This window comes from Papilio polytes, unplaced genomic scaffold, assembly GCF_000836215.1.
Source record: "Papilio polytes unplaced genomic scaffold, Ppol_1.0 DF824270.1, whole genome shotgun sequence".
Taxonomy (NCBI): Eukaryota; Metazoa; Arthropoda; class Insecta; order Lepidoptera; family Papilionidae; genus Papilio; species Papilio polytes.
Window position 1 is genome coordinate 611040 of NW_013524934.1, and position 21853 is coordinate 632892.

General features: G+C 34.2%; 1 protein-coding gene across 6 annotated transcripts in view; it reads left to right on the forward strand.

The window, feature by feature from the left end:
- LOC106105469 (disintegrin and metalloproteinase domain-containing protein 11) overlaps nt 1-21853 on the forward strand; it is a 189420-nt gene that overhangs the window by 143129 nt on the left and 24438 nt on the right. For all 6 annotated transcript variants that reach the window (XM_013285796.1, XM_013285803.1, XM_013285812.1 and 3 more), the window contains exon 8: nt 20743-20882. In XM_013285796.1, coding sequence (XP_013141250.1) covers nt 20743-20882 — 140 coding nt within the window. The remainder of the gene's footprint in view (nt 1-20742; nt 20883-21853) is intronic.

Consider the following 21853-nt stretch of genomic DNA (forward strand, 5'->3'; position numbering starts at 1 on the left):
CGCAGCGGGTTGATTGACGTATTGTCGGGTGGAGCGACAGATGTGCGGTGAGCGGACACGTCCGTTCACCTCAACAGTCTGTAGCGGAGTGCCAAATCTTCAAAAAGATACCCTTCCTTCTTAACGAAGCCAGGGTTATGTGATATGTGTGCTCACTAAAACCCCCTCGGTGGCCAGCCTCTAGTGCAATAGAGGGTTTCGAGATCTCCGTGGAACCTACCAGAACCTTCGGCACTTTACGACACAATACAGGACATTGCCTGATGTTCCGCTGCGTTATGGCAACATGGGACCACGCTATGGCACCTTCTTCCCGTACCATTTTTATTCCAATACCTACAATTTTGTTTTGATGATTAGTTTTTTAACGATCTTGAGTTAGCAGGGGAGCAATAGGATTCGCCAAAATAAGGATCACTGCCTAACTTTAATCACCAAAGCAGGATACACACAAAGATGATATTTCTTCTATCTATGCGTCCCATCCTTCTCCAAATTAACTTTACCTTTCCACCCTTTATTAAATGATCAAGGTATAAGTAACAGCGAAACTATACATTATTCTCGCGAAGGTTTTCAGTCATATGACACTTCTACAACTTCGCTACAAAATCTGACAAATTCTTAATACTGTAAGCAATCTTAAATATTAAAGAAACAGCCCATTTAAATTAATTCTGTCTTAAAATATTAATCTTATAATGTAACGAGCTGTTTCCCGCGACTTCGTCCGCGTGGTATTAGAAAACATACAAACTATATAAATTACAAAAAGCTAGGTATCCATCGGGAACCGGATATTTTTCGGGGATGAAGCTTATCGTATGTGTACTCTAGACTTTATTTTATATCTGTGCCAAATTTCAATACGATATGTTGAACCGTTGCAGGATGATCGAGTAAACATTAAAAAACTAAATTAATGAATCCCACGGGAACCGTAACTATTCCCGGGATAAAAAGTAGCCTATGTGTTCTTCCAGACTATGCTCTAAACCTGTGCCGAATTTCATAGAGATCCGTTCAGCCGTTTAGGCTATAAACGCTAACAAACATCCATCCATCCATCCATCTATCCATCCATCCATCTAAACTTTCGCATTTATAATATTAGTAAGATAAGAAGTAAGATTTATTATTAAATCTATGAATACAAAATGTATTCAAAATATTACTCTTCATTGGTTATCCTAAACTCAGCGCGAAGCTTCCTTTTAATGTAACAGTGAAGCGAATAAAAATATCTCAAGGCTCTTTACGTGAAGCCTACGTAGTGAAAATAACCGATTGAAGGCGTAGGTAATTGCAGTGGAGATAATCCCACTGGATTCAATTTCCAATTGGGTTTTCCTACTTTACTTCGCTTCGGTATTCTTGGTTCGACGTTCGCAACTTCTGCTTCGTTTCGACGTTCGCCCTACTTCTTCCCTTTGAGTAACTTCGATCGAATTTTTGTACGCTTTGCTATAGTTTGACTTGACTTTGGCCACTTTGGCGTGCGTTCTTGTATCGAGTCGTTATTTTTAACGATGTTCTGAATTATTTATTACCCCACGAAGGTTGTTATCGGCTTATTGTGCTCTATGAATCATGTTTTGTCCGTATCGAGTTGTTACGAGGTGCATTTATTTTGTGCTAACGTGTTTTAATAGAACATATTCTGGTCTTATTCATTTAATACGGGTTGTTTTCTAAAAACTCTGCTGAGATAAGGGAGCATTATAATAAACATTGTCTTTTTAGCTTTTTCGTCAAATAGATTCCGAGTTGTTTCGAGCCGTTCCCGATTCCAGATCGGTCCCGCGGCGATACCGACGACACTTTATCTAAATCGATAGCTCCCCTCCTCGACACATTTAAAATTCCCTTCTGCACAAAATTCACAATTCTTTTTACCGTCGTTTTACAAAATATCATGATACGATGAAAATTATGAGAAAAGACCGTGTTGAGAAAATGTAACAAAAAAATAGGACGAAATACTTTTTTCTTCTATTCATTTTTCTTAAATTTATTTTTAAATAGTATCGTAGTTTATTTATTATGTTATTATTTTATAAAAAAAAAAACACCATACGTTCGTGTAACGAAGCAATTTGAAAATGTTCAAAACTAACGAATCTCTAGAAGGGCTGGTTCGATTAAATCGCGAAAAACATTCCCGAATTAAAGTGGCGAGAAAAAGCAATTGGAAATTGAATTCGAAGGACCACCTCCATTACAATTACCTCCGCCTCCGATTGATTGCTGTTACTCCGAGGGGCGCAGTAATAGTCTCTTGATAGTATTACTGTTCAATGTCAAATACATCAGACTAGTCATACTAATATTATAAATACGTAAATGGATGGACGTTTGTTAGTTTGTAGCCTAAACGGCTGAACGGATTATAGCTGCAGAGGATAGTCTGGAAGAAGACATAGGCTACTCACTTGAAACCTTGTAGTCAATGTATTATATTTCACGATATTTTAATACGATAATGTGATTTGCCAAATTCAATGGCGACAGGTTACTGGTGTGACTTGTGATCCAAGAATGCCTCTTAGGCTTAAGGGACAGATTTACAAGTCCATCATAAGACCTGTCGTATTGTATGGATCTGAATGCTGGGCCACCAAAGTTGCGGATGAAAGGAGATTGCATGTGGCTGAGATGCGTATGTTAAGATGGATGTGTGGTGTGACAAGATTGGATAAAGTTAAGAATGTGTACATTAGAGGAAGTTTGAAAGTAGCGCCAGTGGTGGAGAAATTGAGAAGCAAAAGGTTAGCGTGGTATGGACATATTATGCGACGAAATGATGGGGACATAAACCAGAAAGTGTTGAGATTGAATGTGGATGGCTACAAAGGAAGAGGAAGACCGAAGAAAGTATGGATGGATTGTGTGAAGGAAGATATGCTTAAGAAAGGAGTGGATTCAGATATGACGGCTGATAGAGATGTATGGAAGAGCAGCACATACTGTGCCGACCCTCCATAAGGGATAAGGGCAAGTGGATGATGATGATGATTTGCCAAATTCAAATCTAGATATATATATCTATATATCTAGACTATATAGCTAAAACAAGTGGATATTATAAAAGCTAGTATGTTATAAGATGCCAAGTGTTCCTATAATTGCAATTTGGGTAGGGTGACAGCTCAGGGCGCCGGACATAAAAGGGCGCCACAGTCGATGTTTTCAAAATTAGGGATTATTTCACTCTCACTTACTAATAACGCCATATTTTGTCAACTATAGTGATAAATTAATAAACAATTACAAGTCTAATTTAGGACCCAATTAATGTTCATATCAAAAAGTTATAATTCAATTGGCAAGGAAACTACGAACCAGTAATATCAAGTATACAAGGGCCATTAGGGGTGCTAGATGGAATAAGATAGCGAATACCTTGCGTGTTTGAGCTATAACAAAGTTATAATTGGTTGTCGTCTGATAGCTGGCGACAGGTGGCCGACAACCCTAATGCCGACATGATATATCGCGGTTATATTAATTTTAATATTAATTTAAACTTTATTACTTCAACACCTAACGTAAAGTGTTATTTCTTAGTTAAACAAGAATATATCACCTTATATTCTAAGTTTATACTTAAACTAGCATCCGCCCGCGACTCCGTCCGCGTGGATTAAAAAAACAAAAGTGAGTAGCCTATGTGTTCTTCCAGACTATCCTCTACATCTATACCAAATTTCATCGAAATCCATTTAGCTGTTTAGGCTACAAACTCGAACAAACATCCATCCATCCATCTAAACTTTCGCATTTATAATATTAGTATGAAGTATGATGTAAAGCTATAAAAAACTATCCCCTTGATTTTAGTTTTTATGACTTTCATTCAACATAATTTCCTTTATTTTTATTGATATATTTTTTTAAACTGTACTACTTATACGTCACATATCTAGGAAGGTCGTAAAAGTGTATAAAATCTCATCTTAGAGCAATTGCTGTTTGGGGCTTCAAATAAATTGGTTTGAAAACAAAAATGGTGTCTGGAGTATGAAGCCTGCACTTTGTGTAATGAACTCGTCGACTCGGTAGACCGGTCCTTTAGCGAACGCAGAGTATTGATTTATCAACTTCTTGACATACTTTGACTGTTTACTTTGTATAAGGTTTTAAAAGATTAGTAGAAAAAGGAATGCAACACATAAAGATATCCGAAATCAAAAATGTTTCAAATGTTTCTTGCTAAGTTTAGTGCTAACTGTGTCTAAGAAGATTTCGTTTTTTTTTTGTTAAATCATAAGGTAGCGTTCGTAGCGTATCGTTCCGTGAACTCGCCGAAACAGCGATGCGACCTCTGTCTATACACAAACGGAATTGCAGATGCATTGTCTATGAGATGATATTTCCACTTTTCTTTCCTACCTTTTACTTATAAAGGGACTAAAAGTAGACCTAACCCTAATTAGTACAAAGTCTGTAATTTTTGACAATAACGAAATTTCAGAAACCAATGTTTGAATTAACTTTGCATGTTTAATTACATGTAAGCAATACACAAAGGATGCCTTCTCCAGTTTTAATTAAAAGACAACGCATGTCTAAGAAAAACCACGTGTTCGTTTGTTCAGTACAGTCGTGTTTACGGAGTCGCTAATCCCATCCGGAAATCGTGACACCGTTTAATTTGAGTGGGAAATTAGATTCGAAAGCGAACGGCATGAGGAAGGAATGTTTGATTTGAATTAGACATAGCCTAAATATATCCAGCCAATATACGGTATAAGAGGAAATTGATTTTTACAAAACAAATCAAGCATTTTAATTACAGATACGAAGTTATAACATTTGTGTTAACCTCTCCAATCATTGTTAATCGCGTAGAGACTAATATTTCTTTCAGTATAGCATATACACTTAATAACACCTTCCTAATTCAATTTTACTACTCCAAACATTCCTAAACCTCTATAACTCACACAAAAAGCAACCATTAGCACCCATTTAATTAATTCCTCGACTTTACACGACCACTTGTTAACCCGGAAGTTTGAATTTTACAACAAAAACTGAGGACGGGAGGAAAAAGCTATGGCTCGTTAGACTTGCGTTATCCCATAACCAAGTTTCGGGTTCCCGGGTTTGTTGGTCGGTCAGTGTTAACTGCTAATCGGCAGTTTTAAGAAGTTTCGGGAACTGCCGCCAGGTGGCGCCCATGCGTAATTAATTAGGTACCTGATTTAGTAAGTGGTTGTTCGACCTTCGTTGATTTTGAAGTGACGCTTCGATTCAAATTGTATACATTAGGATAATTAAAATTAATTTTAAATGTCCACTATAGAAATGAGTGATGAATGTTTGTTCACTTTTGTAATATTATCAAAAAGTAACAAAACAAAATTTCCTATTGATTGTCCAATGTTTCGTGCATCTTTTTAAAAATAACCATTTATTAGAGCAAGATATTTAATTTCTCTTACTCTCATTTAGCTCAGTTCCCAGAACTCACAATTTACTATCGCGACATCCCTTTCTGCTATCGCTTCTAATAAATCTTGAAAAGAAAAAAAAGGAAAATGGCCGCCGATACGCGAGCAATTACTCTTTACGCGAGGCTCTTTCAAGTGGTCCCGATTGATCGGGAATAGCCCGTAATGGACTAATAGAGCGCTCCGCACATCTTGACCATTATAGCCTCCGCCTAAATTGATATCATCTTGTAAAGGCTATAAATTTTGAATAAAAGACTTATCATGTTCAATTAGAATTGGAAATCTTACTAATATAATAAATACGAAAGTTTAGATGGATGTTTGTAGCCTAAACGGCTGAACGGATCTCAATGAAATTTGGCATATACGTATATGATAGTGTGAAAGAACACATAGGCTACTCACTTTTGTTTCTTTTAATGCCACCCGGACCGAATCGCATCCGAAAGCTAGTTTTAAAATAAATGACATTATGAAGTTGTAAAGAAATCTATCAAAACCACAAGTGAATTCTATCAAGACATTTGTAAAATCCATTAACTTATAAAGTAAAAGAGACAGAGATCGAGTCGTAAAATGTTATCCCCTGGCTGGCCATAAATATATCTTAACTATAAATAAAATTAATTCTTCATAAATATTATTCCGACTGATGGGGAAGTAATGATGAAATAAGCATGAAAAACACCTGCTTTCCACGAAATATTGCTTGATTATAGCCTGATGGAAATTAATTCACATTATTGGTGAAATAATTATACGGCTTACTTTGCTCATTGGACCGGAAAACGTTCGATTCGTTGCGCAGTTAAAAGTTTTATTTTAATATTTATTATCTTACTCGACTGATGAGATCCTTTTTTTCCGTATGTTTTTCATACTAGTGATTGCTTGTGACTTCGTCCGCGTGAAATTAAAAAATAATAAAACACATGGCCATGTTACTCAAGAATAAATTACCTTTCTAACGGTGAAAGAGTTTTAAAAATCGGCCCAGTAGTTTTTGAGTTATTTCAATACATACAAAAATACAAATCTTTCCGCTTTATAATATTAGTATTGATTAATACAGATGTGCAAACAAGCAGGAGGTCACCTGAAATTGTTGTTAGCAAAGTTTCAAGGGTTGCTTAACTTAAATAACTCAGAGTAAAACATCACAAACTTAATGACCACATCTCTGAGTGTTACAGTACAAACTTTAAACAATATTATAGGCGAATGAATCTATCCGTAGTAAAATTTTGAATCAAATAAATACCTCATCAACACACTATAAAACCCAATGAAGGGCTCGGAGCCTACCCTAAGTTAGGGTGACTAGGCTTTTTGTTTTTTTTCTAAGAGGGGGAATACATTACGCATCCCAGGTGCCGTGGAGACAGACACACAGGGTATGTGGGACTCTATACATCCCTGCGCAAATGGAAAGGGACGTGGAGCATACCCAGTAAACCCCCTATAGTTCCCTCGACTTCACCGTTCAAAAAGTGACTAGGCGTTAGTCAACCACGCTGCACTGCGTTTTGGTAGACTTCACATATATCTTTGAATTTCTTCACCTATTAGGTTGCATCACGATGTTTTCCTTCACCGTAAGAACGGGTAAATTATGTACGTATGGAATTCAAAAATAAAATAATCTTACATTCACAGGCGTTCGGGTATGCACAACAATCGAGCAAAAACTTCAAGTAAACGAATAACAAACGATTTTATGAGTTCATGCATCTTTTCGTTCTCGCGTATTTTTCTTTGTGTACATTGAAAACGTGAAGTTATCGGTAAAAGGGCAAAACAAAAGAATAAGCGATATTTCTGTACTATTATCAAAGGAAATAATTGAAACTGTAGCGTAAACTTATCTTAAATGCTAACAAAGTATCTACAGTTAATACGAGAGCTTCTAGAATCTGATATTTAAAAGCATGTTTCAAGTAAATGAACGTTTAAATGTTTCACGACCTACGGCGTATTGTTTTGTTTTCATTGAGTCTTAAAGCCAGAGGCATTCAGAACGTAAATAGAAATTAACAAAATCTTAATAGAAATCTTACTTACAGTTTAAAGATTTCAATATTAAACAGTATTGTTATCATGTTTATTTTTTTTTATAACATAAGGTGGCAAACGAGCAAGCGGCCACCTAAATCCGCCAAAATGGCGAAGCGACCGCTGCCCGTAGACATCCGCAATTGCAGATGCGTTGCCTACCCTTATCCGACGGAGGAGAAGACGCACATAAAGAGGATATTTCCCCTTCCTATGCATCTCCTCCACTGTCAAATCCACTTCCCCTTCCCATCCTCTCCTTATGAGAAAAGAGTGGTAAGGAGTAAGGGACTTAATTTAAAATAATAATATCATCACTTATTATTTTTTTAAATTAATAGATTGAATGTTATAAATTATAGAGCTACCCATCACGTGATCCGGGTCCAACCCATCGGGTTTAAATATTTGGATCCATTTTATACATATCCCCGAGTCCAACCCATCGCGCTAGTATTTGGGTTCGTTTCGTCCGTATCCAACAGTGTCGGGTTGATTTATGAGCTCGGAAGAATTGCCGTAGACTCGACGATGCATCTTAATATGTCTTGTGGGGAACTGTACACAACACCAATACCAGGGTTGTGCCAATATAAATGTAGTCATGTTGTTGAGAATAATGGATTAAATTATAGATTATAAAGTTACAGATTACTAGTTGTTGCTCGCGAGTTTTTCTGCGTGAAGTTTAAAAATAATAAAAATATAGGTTACGTTAACGGTGATAGAATTTTTAAAATCGACCCAATAGTTTCAGAATCATTTCAAAACATACAAAAATTCAAATCTTTCCTCTTTATAATATTAGTACAGATAAACAAATGGTCGTAAATACGACTATTCCACATTCAACGTGAACAACAATAATATCAGAAACACGCTAATTTTGGTTTCATATTTAACTAGTATTAATTAACAACAAGAATGACCAGTGCATGTACAATCCACGAGCTGTGCAAGTTTATTCTAGCCCGTATCTGGTAACCTCTGGAGAATAATTAACACGAATCCCGGGCAATATCTGGTCTCCCTAACACAGCTCAGAACACGCGTCCCGTACACAAGGGGAAAGCAACGAAAATGTTTGTTTTCACGTTTCTAATAACATGTGTTCTAATCTGTATATGTCAGTGATTCTCAACCTTTTTTTTGTTCCGGCACATATTTGACGATTTCAAAATTTGTCCGCACACAAAGATAAAAATTATTTACTTACTACTACGCACTGCATAAATAGTTTATCTGTACTATTATAATAAAGCGTAAACACACACTTCTTTGTTGCCTAAGATGTCAGCAATTACAGCATATTTTTGAATAATTCTTTTTTTAATAAAAAGCCCTACACTTACGTCACGCTTTAGGCTGAATATATTCACGCCATTAAAATTAGGGTGTAAATATTTTGGATAAAAACCCTAATGTGGGAAAGAGACCATAAGTTGTTGCCAACATCAAGGAAGCAAGAAAATCATGTCGTCATTTTGACATTTGCAATTGATAATTTGACACAAGTAAACAATAAAATAAAATTTTCATAATTTAATGCGGATGAAGTCGCACGGGTACAACTAGTGATAAATATATGCAAAATTTGGCAGCACACAAAAGCGCGGCACAGTGGTTGAGAATCACTGATCTATACATTAGTATTTATAGTAGTGTAGTTAGTAGTTTTTATTGTAGTGTTAACGCTTTATAGTATTAACTATAAAGCGTTAACACCCAATACTTTGTGGAGTAGGATGTCAGCAATAGCATATTTTTGAATAATCCTTTCTTTAATGAAAGCTCTACACTTACGAGAAGTTTTAAGCTATATATTTTCACGCGATCAAACTATGGGGGTAAATAAAGTGGAAAAAAAACGTTCATGCAGGAAATCGACCATAAACTACAAGCTGCCAACATTAAGGAATCAATGTTATGTAAGAGTAATTTGACAAATGCAAACAATAGAATAAAGCTGTTATAATTACATGCGAATGAAGCCGCACAGGATGAGTTAATAGTTCTAAAAAATTGCATTCGTAATATAATTAAAAATGATGTATCTTATTGTATAGACAGATATAATGTCAAACTTAATTTGTAGGTAAATTTATCCGCTTTCTAAACAGCCTCTGTATTTCAAAGTATACATAACTGCCGTTAAAATCTGACAATATCACCAATTCCGTAATTAAGAATGTTAAATCCGTCTCGGCTGCACCGCACTAGACTGAGCGAAGTTAGGTCTCGCGTTCGTTACTGCGCGGTCTGACCTGGGGAACTAAACTAATTTACTCTAAACGCTCTTGGCACTTGCAGAATACGTTACGCTCACAATTGAATACCAGTCCCTGAATCGAGGATTCCTTGCCAATGACGTCATACTTGTTTTTGAATTTGGAATGTGATTTAAATTTCAACTCACTTTAACGTCTATTGTAGGATTTAAAAACGTTGAAAAAATTTTTTCCTAACTAACCGTTGCTCGTGACTTTGCCTGTGTAATTAAAATATACGATAATTTAGCTTTTTAATGGTGTAAGAATTAAATAAAAATCTTACCTCTTTATAATATTGTTGAATTCATGGTAATAGTAACACGATCATGACTGTTTTTGCATGCAACTTAACCAAATTAGTCTTAACTAACTTAACACTAACTTGAAATTGAAACATCCCGTGGAAACTCGCAATTGAATAACGTCCACTGTAAGGGGTTAGTGCACAGCTTGTTTACAGTTGTTTTTGCTACACTACTTGCCGATTTGACTAATTTAAAATTTAAACTTAATCGGAGTATACACAATTAAGATGTCCAAAATGTTTTGTTATTTTTATACAATTTAGAGGAATTTTAAAGTTAAATACAGATTCTTAAAAACAAAGCAATGTGAAATATCTTGAAAATTACTTGGCTAAGTACTTGGTTTCTTTTGATTTATTACCTGTTTTACAGTTATATTGAACGTAAGTTTTAACAGAGTAGCCCGTAGAGGGCGCCAGTGATCTAAGATCGATCACCAATCTCACGAAACGCAAACCGTACCTTCGCGTACCTACTCAGGGATTACAAAGTAGGAAACTTTGCATTCCCAGAATAGGAGATTTATTTACTTTGAAAAGTCTTGAAACGTAAAAGATAAACTTCAACATTCAATATGTGAGTTACATTTTCAATCTATAACTATACTATTATAATAAAGCGGAAACACACACTTCTTTGTTACCTAAGATGTCAGCAATCACAGCATATTTTTAAATAATACTTTTTTTAATAAAAAGCCCGACACTTACGTCAAGCTTTAGGCTATATATTTTCACGACATTAAACTTAGGGGGTAAATGTTTTGGATGAAAACCCCAATGTGGGAAAGAGACCATAAGTTGCTGCCAACATCAAGAAAGCGAGATTGCTAAGGTTTGTCATGTCATGTCATTTTGACATTTGCTATTGATAATTTGACAAATGTAAGCAATCAAATAAAATTATCATAATTTCATGCGAATGAAGCCGCACGGGAACAGCTAGTAATATAAAAAGAGTGTTTAACTAAAAGATGTGAATCACGTTATTAAAATCAACATTTATTATAAACAGTATAAAAATATACACACAAATGTCAGCACGTTTCTCGACGCTAATTTCATAATTCGTGGCGTCCGCAGTTAATTTATAACATTTTTATCAGAGATCCCAAAAGCAGTAATATTTTCACGAGCATTTATTCCGCGTTACTCCGCCACTGCGACCTCGCGCCACCTTGCGGGAACTTTGCGAATAAATCTTAAGACGAAAATAAAATTAATTCTACATCTCGAATGTTTTTCGCTTACGAAATTCAAAGATGATCATGATCTTAAAATTCATTCATTCATTCTTTTACGGTCTTTAAATCAGAAGTCATATTGTTGTTTTTTATTTCTGTCTGCATATAATGATGCTCTAATATTATATTTTAGGTTAATAAATAATTATGTTCTTCTTTGTCTGTACTTTTGTTTTTAAAACATAAAAACCTCACAAACATTTCAACCCATGTAGATTAACTCAACCGACACCAAAACCACATCAATAATTGTTCCACGGTTCGTACGGAGCGAATTGTTTCTTTTTTCACCATTCACCTCATTCAGAACGAACGAATGAAAACAGTTCGTTCAATCACAGCTTTATTTAGACGTACCGAAATATTTGGGCTGCATCGCTTGTGTTGTTTGTGCCTTTATTGTTTTTTTCCCTCCATTGTCAATAGACACTGGCACAATGTAAAAAGTAACTTTTGAACTACTGAATGATTAATTAAAAGGTAAATAACGGTTATATTTAAATTCAGAACAATATTGTGTTTTGCATTAAATGTGCTGTTTTTTACTCGAAAGTTCGTTTACGTTTAAATAAACAAGAAATCTTGTTCTTGTTTATTTATATTTAATTAGCGTCTACGAAAAAACAAATTTTGTTTCCTTATCTTTAATTAAACTACTACTTTTTTAAATTTATTTTTGGAGTCAAAACAAAAGGTTTCGCCGTTGATTTCGATTTCCACAGATAGGTAACGATCGAGAGAGGTCAGACGAATTTACATACAACCTATACCCACATTTGTGCGGCGCTTGCGGTCGGCTTTGGCGGGCTTTCTATCGCTAGACTAGATTGACCATGTCATTGACCTCTACCGGTTAAAACAGATTATTATGACGTTACACTTGTATTATTAAGAAATAGCATAATAAATTGTCCAAATGTAATTTAAAGTATTCTGTAGGATTTAACAAATATTGGTGACTCGGAACATATAAGTGGTAGCGTAGAATACAATTTTTATGTTTGGCCAGTTAAAATGACAGAAAGAGCACTGCGTAGTGCGTTGATGACTCCGAGGATATGTAAAAAGTCTTATTTTAAAATCTCAAATAGGGTAGAAACCGCACATCTGTCGTGCTGGCGAAAACCATAGCTCCAGTTATAATCATATATCTACTTAAATATAGTATCGGTTGTGATTATAAAAATATTGACAACTATTTTCCACGTACTATGTAATGTATCACGTTAGAAATGGCAACCCTAACCTTCTACATAAGCGCAACGGAAATTTAAGCCAGATTCAAGTGAAACGTTTGCTATTGCAATCTAGACGTATTCGCATAGCTGTAAAGTAAATTTTCGTTTAACTATAATGAAAATCCCTTGTAATTGGACTAATTAATTGATGCGCCGTGCGGGTTTGTGCAAAAAGCTGACATCTATGCAGTTAATGCTGAACATGGAATCGTTGTTAATAAAAAATGAAGGAGATATTTAGAAAAGAGAAGTATTTTTTAGAAGAAGAAGTAATTTAATACTTGTAAAGAAATTAACATTTCCTTTATTTTAAAACTGTTTCTAAACGATTGTCTATGGATAATTGATGTTGGAAGCCATATCTAGGAATGGCGTCATAAGTATAGTGAGTAAAAAATATTACAAGATATCAAATTGCAAACATAATTAACTTTTCTTTGTTAGAAAGCAACACGTTTATTAATTTAAAGAACCAACAATAAGATATAAAAACCTTATAGTTATAATTTTTCTAAAAATCTATCTATCTTCGTTTGCGCGAAATTAAACAGCCAGTATTACTAAGTAGCGTGGAGTCTAATTGTAAAAGAATGATTGAAATCGACTCATTACTTTCGAGTTTATAATAAACATACTAGAGTATACTGAGAGGATAATTTAATAAACTAGAAAATACACAAAATCTATTACGGTAATAGATATAGGAATAAAGTGGAAATAAAGTAAAGGAGAACGGTTCCATTTAATATTTAGTTATTCAATAAAATATTTTACAGCCATAAAATTTTTGGATAACCTTCTCTATCTGGCTTTATTTTTCCCCGCACATTTCATATTTTTTTCGTAACGAAGCACTTACAATCTGACAGCATCCTTTACATGCTAAATGTAAACGAATATTCCTAACAGAAATCGACGTCAATACTTCACAGAATCCATCTGAAAGGAAAATTTAATTTTAGCCAAAAGTACAGGTGAGTTTCTTAGAATCGAAATGGAAACCGATATATCATACTATTCAAAATCACTTTCTTTTTATAAAACGATGCCATATATCTTATGGTCGGAATAAAGTATTTTCTTAAAGGCAAAAGAAATTGCAAAAAGAATTTAATAAAAGTGGTAACACATTTTACAGAACGTTAAGTTTCACATAATGGTATTGCCGCATTATAATACGTGTAGTTATCACTAAGGCAGCCACTTAATGTATATTTAATATTGATTGAGTCTGGTAGATCATAACTGAGGATTCAGTTAGAGAATTTAAAAAAAAAAGTGTTCGTAACGCGTTATCATAATTTTTACTGAGCCTCTAAAGTCAGTCGATAGTGTGTTAAATGAAGTTCCAGTAACTTTAAAGTTATCTATAAAAGGAATTCCAGCATTCAAGTTAAAATGTTTTCAATACCTCACACTGACAATGATAAAATTGCGATCAAACGAAGTCAAAAGATAACCTCACTGCATTAGTCACATTTTTATAGAATGTAGAAAGAAAAACGTACTGGCCATTTAGAAAAATAACTGGTTGCATGACATTAGACATGTTATTTTATCTGTGACATTTTTTCCTTCGTTTTTTATTCTTTTTCAACACTTTAAAAAAATATCTCTCCATAGACAATGTGACAAATATTACCAGTTAAAAAAGATAGTTTAACAGAGTAAAAAACGAATACTCTTAGCGCAAACGGTTGTAACAAAACGCGCATCATCTGTATCAATTTAGTAAATAAACAAACAGGATCTTTACAAATCGTGTGCACTATCGGAACGTCGGTAACTTATGTGCTCCCAATTGTTTCTACAGCCGAGACCGAGGAGGCAATAGCTTTTTCTCTAACGAAATATTGTCTCGCGGGCTGCTAGGGTTGCCGACATTTTTTTAAAAGGTAAACAATTGTCTTGTCGAGAAAGTTGAAAACATTGCCTCTTTAGTATTGGATTGAAAACCAAAGTAACATATCAGTGTAAGATTAGTTTAAAATGCTACAAAATACTGAAATTATTTTTCCTTTTCCTGCTTTTTCATGTTGTGACATTTCACCAATAAATCCAGCACATTCGTGCAATAGACATAGTTGCGTACTCCATTACTTTTATATTAGTTTCAATATTATTATTATAAAATCATTTCATCATCATCTCCCCTGCCTTATCCTACTCCCGTAGGATCGGCGCACCGCGTTTTCGTCCTCCAAAGCACTCTATCATCCGTCATCTCAGTCATCACTCGCTTCTTTATCATGTCACCTTTCACGCAATCCATCCATCTCTTTCTAGGTCTACCTCTACCGATGTACCCCTCCACATTCATAACTAACGTCCGTCTTGTTACATGCGATTCATCCCTTCTCATAACATGCCCATACCACTCTAACCTTGTACTCCTTATTTTCTCAACCACTGGGGCTACTCTCAAACTTCCAAACTTTACTATAAAATCATATAAAACACAAAAAACCAAGAGCTGTTATATGTACGTGAAACAAGAAACAAATGGCGGTGCTGACGTTCTTGTTTTTCTTTACCCTTTTTAAGGTTTTAGGACCCGGTTTTCACCAAAGCTTAATTATACAGACTTGATGGATGTTCTCAAAATGATGGCAATTCTGTAGATTTAAAAAATTTAAAACAAATATGGTAATATACCATGGACCTATATCTTAAATATATCTTGAATATTTCGTTGATTTTTAAATGAGCATGAAAAAGGCAAATTAATGTATCCCACGGGACCCGTAACAATTTTCTGGGTCAAAATTTGCATATGTGTTCTTCCAGACTCTATCTGTTTCAAATTTCATTGAGATACGTTCAACCGTTAAATCTAAAAACTCTAACAAACATCCATCTAAACTTCCGCATTTTTTAAGTAAGGTTACGTTATCTTTATATCTATATCGTTTATATCCAACTAGTTGCTCGCGACTTCGTCCGCGTGAAATCATACTAACATTATAAATGCGAAAGTTTAGATAGATGGATGGATGTTTGTTAGAGTTTGTAGCCTAAATGGGTGATCGGATTTCGATGAAATTTGGCATATACTTAGAGTATAGTTTGGAAGAACACATAGTTTTATTTCTTAATTCCACGCGGACGGAGTCGCGGGCGAAAGCTAGTTAATAATAAAAATATAGTCTATGTTACTCACTTTCTAATAGTGAAAGGTCTTTTAAAACCGGCTGAGTACTTTGAGTTATATCAATACATACAAAAATACAAATCTTTCCTCTTTATTATATTAGTATACTCGTAGATATGATGTACTCATCTGCGTATTTATTGCATGAAAGCGTCCAATGATTGCTTGGCATTAGCAGCCCTATCTCACGAAGTGGCCACGATGCCACGTTCACTTCCCCACCTGCGGCTTATTTATGACCCCCGGGAACTACTTACGTGAATAATGGACCCCTATCAGTATTCCCTGTATGGGAAAGAATTTTTCAATACAACCTCTTTATTGCCTACATTTTATTGTTAACAACCGTACTGAGAAAGGTTAGCACGTATGTTACATGGTATAGTGATTATACTATTAACGGGCCCTATGTACACTTAAGTAACTGCGAATTCAATTTTTGCAGCAGAACGCGTTAACCATTCAAGTATATTTATCTCGAGACTTACTTGTCACACAGTGATGGACTATGAAACAGATATCCAATAGAATTTTAATATAGTATACAGTTCGTTTTTTTTTTTAATTACACAGATTGGGTACAAAGCGAAATGACAAATCTTTAGGGCCTGTCCCACCAAATTGTAAACTGTCAGATAACAATCCATCGTGTAAAATATGTGATGGAAATATCGGATTTTGTTACATCATTTTTAAGCTATCTGAGCCTCTATCAGCCAGTGGTAGGACAGGCACTTAAAATAATAGTTATCACAATATTGGACTCATATTCTTATACTATTTACGTCATACGGTTTCATAAAGTATATCTAAATGAGAAAACGTGAAATAAAAATACTCTGTTATAAATTCAAAGAGCTTTATGTTGAGGCAAAGCGTGAAAATAAACCCTTCCATTCACGTTACCGGCTGAAACTCTCCGTTTCAAGTAAATGCAACCGAAATTCGTTAGCAGTGCAATTACAGCGTTCCATTAGAGTTGGGCTGGATTACGAGCGTGTTGCGGGTACGTAGAGATTTATAACAAATCAAAGCGAAATTTTGATACGGAATCAGAAATTTTATACAATAATCTACATTAAATTCTCTTGATGATGAACACATTTATTTGGATAAGGGTTCATACCGAACACGAGTAATAGCGTTTAAAGTGGGGTATAGATTTCGAGCGATGTTTTATTGAAAATAGTGATTATTGTGCGACAACCTTAACAGATAGATATATGCTATCGCGGACTTTAATGTAGCTAATTGAAAGAGCTACAATTCTTTCATACATCATTTTTATGTAGGTCTTATAGTTTAGGCTACGTAAGCAAAGAAAGCAAAAATGACCCGAAATTTCGTCGCGCGATTTTGAGCTAAACTATTTAACTACGTCGTAGTCTTTGACTCCAAAAATCAATCACCCACCTGCAAGCATTACCTTTAGGATAAAAAAAGAATTATCAAAATCGGTCCACTAGCGGCGGAGTTATGCCGTAATACACATAAAAAAAACATACAGACGAATTGAGTACCTCCTTCTTTTGGGAAGTCGGTCAAAAATTAGGAACTACCGAAAAATATTGAAATTACCTCTTGGTATTGAATCTAGACCAGTATCGAGTGAGTGTAGATATATATAATTCTTTTATGATTACTCAATTAAAAATACTAGATAACTAAAATTGTTACTAGATAGAAAACAAAACAAATCGTCGACTACGTTTTTACATTCTTGTTTACCTCTTCTCTCTTTCTAGTCAATTACAACATAATAAAGTTTTACGAATACCTTTTACGTCATTAAAATAAGGGAAACGCAATATTTCTAATGTCTACAAACAAAGCCTTTAAGCGTTTTCATAAACTTTTTGCATTTAATATTCACACTACTTTGAATTCCATTTCGTCACATTTGTAAGGATCGCCCCTCAATTACCATTAGGGTGATATGGTAATTACGCGCAAACACGAATTTCAAAGAGTACATAAGTCCGAACAATTCGGCTCACATTAGAATAATATTACAATATGATTACCAACTTTGATCATTTGCATAGTGTTGAAAAGTTGCCAGTATGTTCTGTAATAGCGTATTTTATTGCATCTAACCTAGGTACCCCTTAGGGGCCTTAGTTTTAATAGGTTACAAGCAATGAAATAAAGAATAAATGTACCTTTGTTTCGTAAAAATAGTTTTACCGTTATAGAACGGTTATTTTGTACAAAATACACAAGCAGCGTAATAGTTACTGGTATAATTGACAAAAACATAAAATAGATTAAAAAGTATTTACATCTTTATTCTTTCTTATTATTCTACTATTGATGTATAAACTATGTGATTTACTTAGATATAAAAGCAAAGTATTAGAAAGAGATTGCACAAATAGAATTGTTTACTCCAATAGAGTTCAGTTCGTCTGGCGTACCGCAAGGCAATCAATTAGGTCCAGACATGCTATCTTACTGCTTTGTCTTTTCTAACTTCAATTTATACTCACTAATGAACTCAAAGCGATAGACAACGAAAAGAAATAATTAAATCGATTTAAGAATATCAAAGTGTTTAAGTTCTAAGTCTAAAGATAATTTAGTTTTGTTTGTAAAGCGATTTATTAATATCAAGTTAATAATTGCATGATATTTACTGAGCTACATTACTAAAAGTAACCAAAATAGAGCTAAATATACATATTATTACTAATAGATTATTTTTTTGTATTAATAGAAAGAAATAATTACAAAAGGCAAAAAATATGAAGGTTCTATGAAATTCATGTTAGTTGCGCGATAAGTGATAATAGATGGCGCTGACAATAGTCGTAAATATGTTTGCATTAATTTAAACGTAAACTCATATTTATATTAAATAGTAATACATTTTATAAAAAAGTTAATTGTTAAATTATAATTGTTTAAGTTAAAAAAATATTGTGGACGAATATTTAATAAGGTACTGGCCGCTGACAAAGCAATAGACAAAATTTTATTTAAAAAAAACAACAAGGAATTTTGGCGCGAATGTGCAAGATATGACGCAAGCAACATAACGTTTTTATTTTAACAATACAATTTTACCAATTGTAAATATTGTGTGTATTTAATAATACAAATAAAAAAGATTTTATTAATGGTTCGATTGTAAATTTATACACATAAGGTAAAATTAAGTGAAACAGTCCATAAAATATTAAAACTCTTAAAAACTACGTCATAAGTGGAACAAATCTTTGCGTCTATTTCAAACGTAAGTAAATGTAAGATCGAATTTTTCCCTCAATTTCATTCCCTTGGCTCCAAATAAACGTTTCTAGCGCCTGCAACAATTTATGAAGAAGCATTACGCGTTACTACATTTTATGTACAATAAATGACCAGCTCTATAAACAAACATTACGTGCAGTTGTCTTGATCTTTACCACTTTGGCTTAAAGATTGTTTTCGTCTGTACCAAATTTTGACTACACTGGTCATGTAGTTTTCCAAGGAGGTTGACATTTGTGAGTTCTCTCGCACGTTGGTTTATATTTATGGTTCTTATTTATTTTATTTCCTAATGTTGAACGTTTCGCGTCTTTGGCAGGAATATATAGGCTGCGTTTCCTTTGCCTATGAGTTTAAGAAATGTAATAGAATATGAAATTGGGAACATCAAAGGTTTTTCAGGAAGAAATTGAGCAAAAGCAAATGTAATTAGATTAAGCATTTTAACGTTATTTTTCATGTCGGAAACAAAAGGTCGGAGTATTTTACAAAACAGTCTTAAGTGCTAAATAAATTTCATTTTAATAGAAAATTATCGTATTTGTTAAAACAGAAACCAAGGCTTATTTTCTTCACAATACCAGTAAAGAATGAAATTAACTTGTTCAATATTAAAAAAAGATATTTTTGCAGTAAGCTTGGCTTAATTTAAAAACTACTTCCAAAACAAAAAAACAACATCGTCCTTGCAGCGGGTAAAGCCGGTGGGTAACAAGCAATTTGGCCGCACTCACCCCGCGCTTACCCGCTAAATTGAAGCCATTTCTCATTGCGTGGTGTTTATAGCGTCAGCGCAGATGCTTCCTGCCTAAAGAACACAATAGGGTCAGGAGAACAGATGTAGAGTTTCGACTATCGAAACTTTGAAGCACAAAATTTGCGAGGCTTTTTTTAGTTCCCTTTCCTTTCTTTTTGTTATTATGATAGGTTAGGCAGGGGATGTGGATTTAACGGAGGAAGGTATAAGAGGGGGAAATGACCACTCTTGTCTAAGTCATCTTCGTCGATTAAGGTTAGGCAACACATCTTCAACTGCGAATAACTATGGACATGTCTCTTCGCTAGTAAGACGAATGAAATTGGTCGCTTGCTCGTTTGCCATCTTATGATATAAAAAACATGAAACGAGGTGTAAGTTGTTATCCGAAAAAGATGCATAATATCTTAGCTTTTGAGCTAACATTTTTTTCGTTATTTTATTTATTTTCTTATTATCAGTTAAGTATAAGAAAGAAAAAACTGGAGTTTCTTCCTTGATTTGTATTCTCTAAGGCGGCGCATAATAAATTGAATAAAACTCAGAACTTGTAAGATATGGAAGTAAGTCCAGCGCAGCGGTAACTAGGCGATAGCTATCGTGTTGAATTTATTACTAGAGTTGTATGAATATATAATTTTTATAACAAACCTAGGGACGTTTTATATAACATCTTGTTTTCTGTTTTTTAATAAGCTATCATAATTATAAGACGCAATAAAGTACTGTAAAATACTGACTGTGCTCTTTAATATATTTTCTTCGTCGTTTTGTTCCCACCAAGAGACAACTAAAAGGCTTGCTCGACCTCAGAATGTATACTTTCGCTGAATTCCTTGATTTTCTTTTCATAGAAATATGATCAGAAAAGTAACATCTAAACAAAAATTGTTTGCATCGTCTACTCTTTTGTGCCATTTTATATGGCATAACTGAACTGATGCGTCGAAGATGGTTATATTTTCTTTGTATATAATACATTAAAGTATTCGAATATGTCCGTTTGTTTCAGCAGAAACACCCACATGTGATATTCGAGGCGCGTACGAAGGCGAACAAGGGCTGTGCCAACAAACTCGAATTCAGACCGAAGAGTCGGCGCACCAAACACGTGTCGTTCGTCGAACAACCGCTTGGTGACGACCCTAGGAGCTCGTAAGTACACTATAAGATATGTTACAAAGGAGATAATATTAATTTTAGTCTGTAGAGAGAGTCAGAACACTTGAGGTTATTATTTGTTATAAGGAAATCTCCTTTTTAAATATTACAGCAACCGTTGTATAAACACATTTGTTCAAGTTCGTTAAAAAGAAAAATTACATTATTATTTTCCTCTCATTAAGTTAATTTCGGTTTAATTTTAAAATCATTTCAAACATTGATAATGGAAACGCAATACATTGATATAAATTTCCGATATCAAAATATTTTATTGTAAAAAAACGATAAGATTTTTGTGACCTTAATGTTGTATTCCAATTTTTATATTAACCTTTGTTATCGGTGAAACAATCAAACAAAAAGAGATGCTTACAAACCTATTGTCGGTCTCTTTGAATATACCTTTTCGTGTAAATTATAGCTTTCGCCCGAGACTCCATCCGCGTGAAAAAAAAAACAAAAGTGAGTAGCCTATGTGTTCTTTCAGACCTTCCTCTATATCTACACAAAATTTTGTTGAAATCCGTTCAGCGATTTAGGCTACAAACTCTAACAAATATCCATCCATCTAAACTTTCGCAATTATAATATTAGTAAGAATTAGTAGGGTTTGCAAAGGTAAACTATAGTTTTTATTTTCACAGTTAATCTGTAATAAGTCCACTTTCTATCGTAATTATTTCTCAAATAACAAGCTCATGCAAAGATTATTTATATTTATAGGACAGACTGGACAGTTGATTTAATTCATTTTGTTATTCAATAGCGTAGATAAGATAACCTTGCAGAAGATAAATCCTGGAAAATAACCCAAGAACTGGTCGTGTCTTACTGTCTTATAAATCATGCCACGTCTGCGCCAAAGTGAATAATGCAGCGAGTTCAAGTTTGTTACTCGTTTCAGAGTTTTTTCTCCAACTCCAGTCAGTTGTCAGTTTATTTAATGAATTCTATTTGAAGCG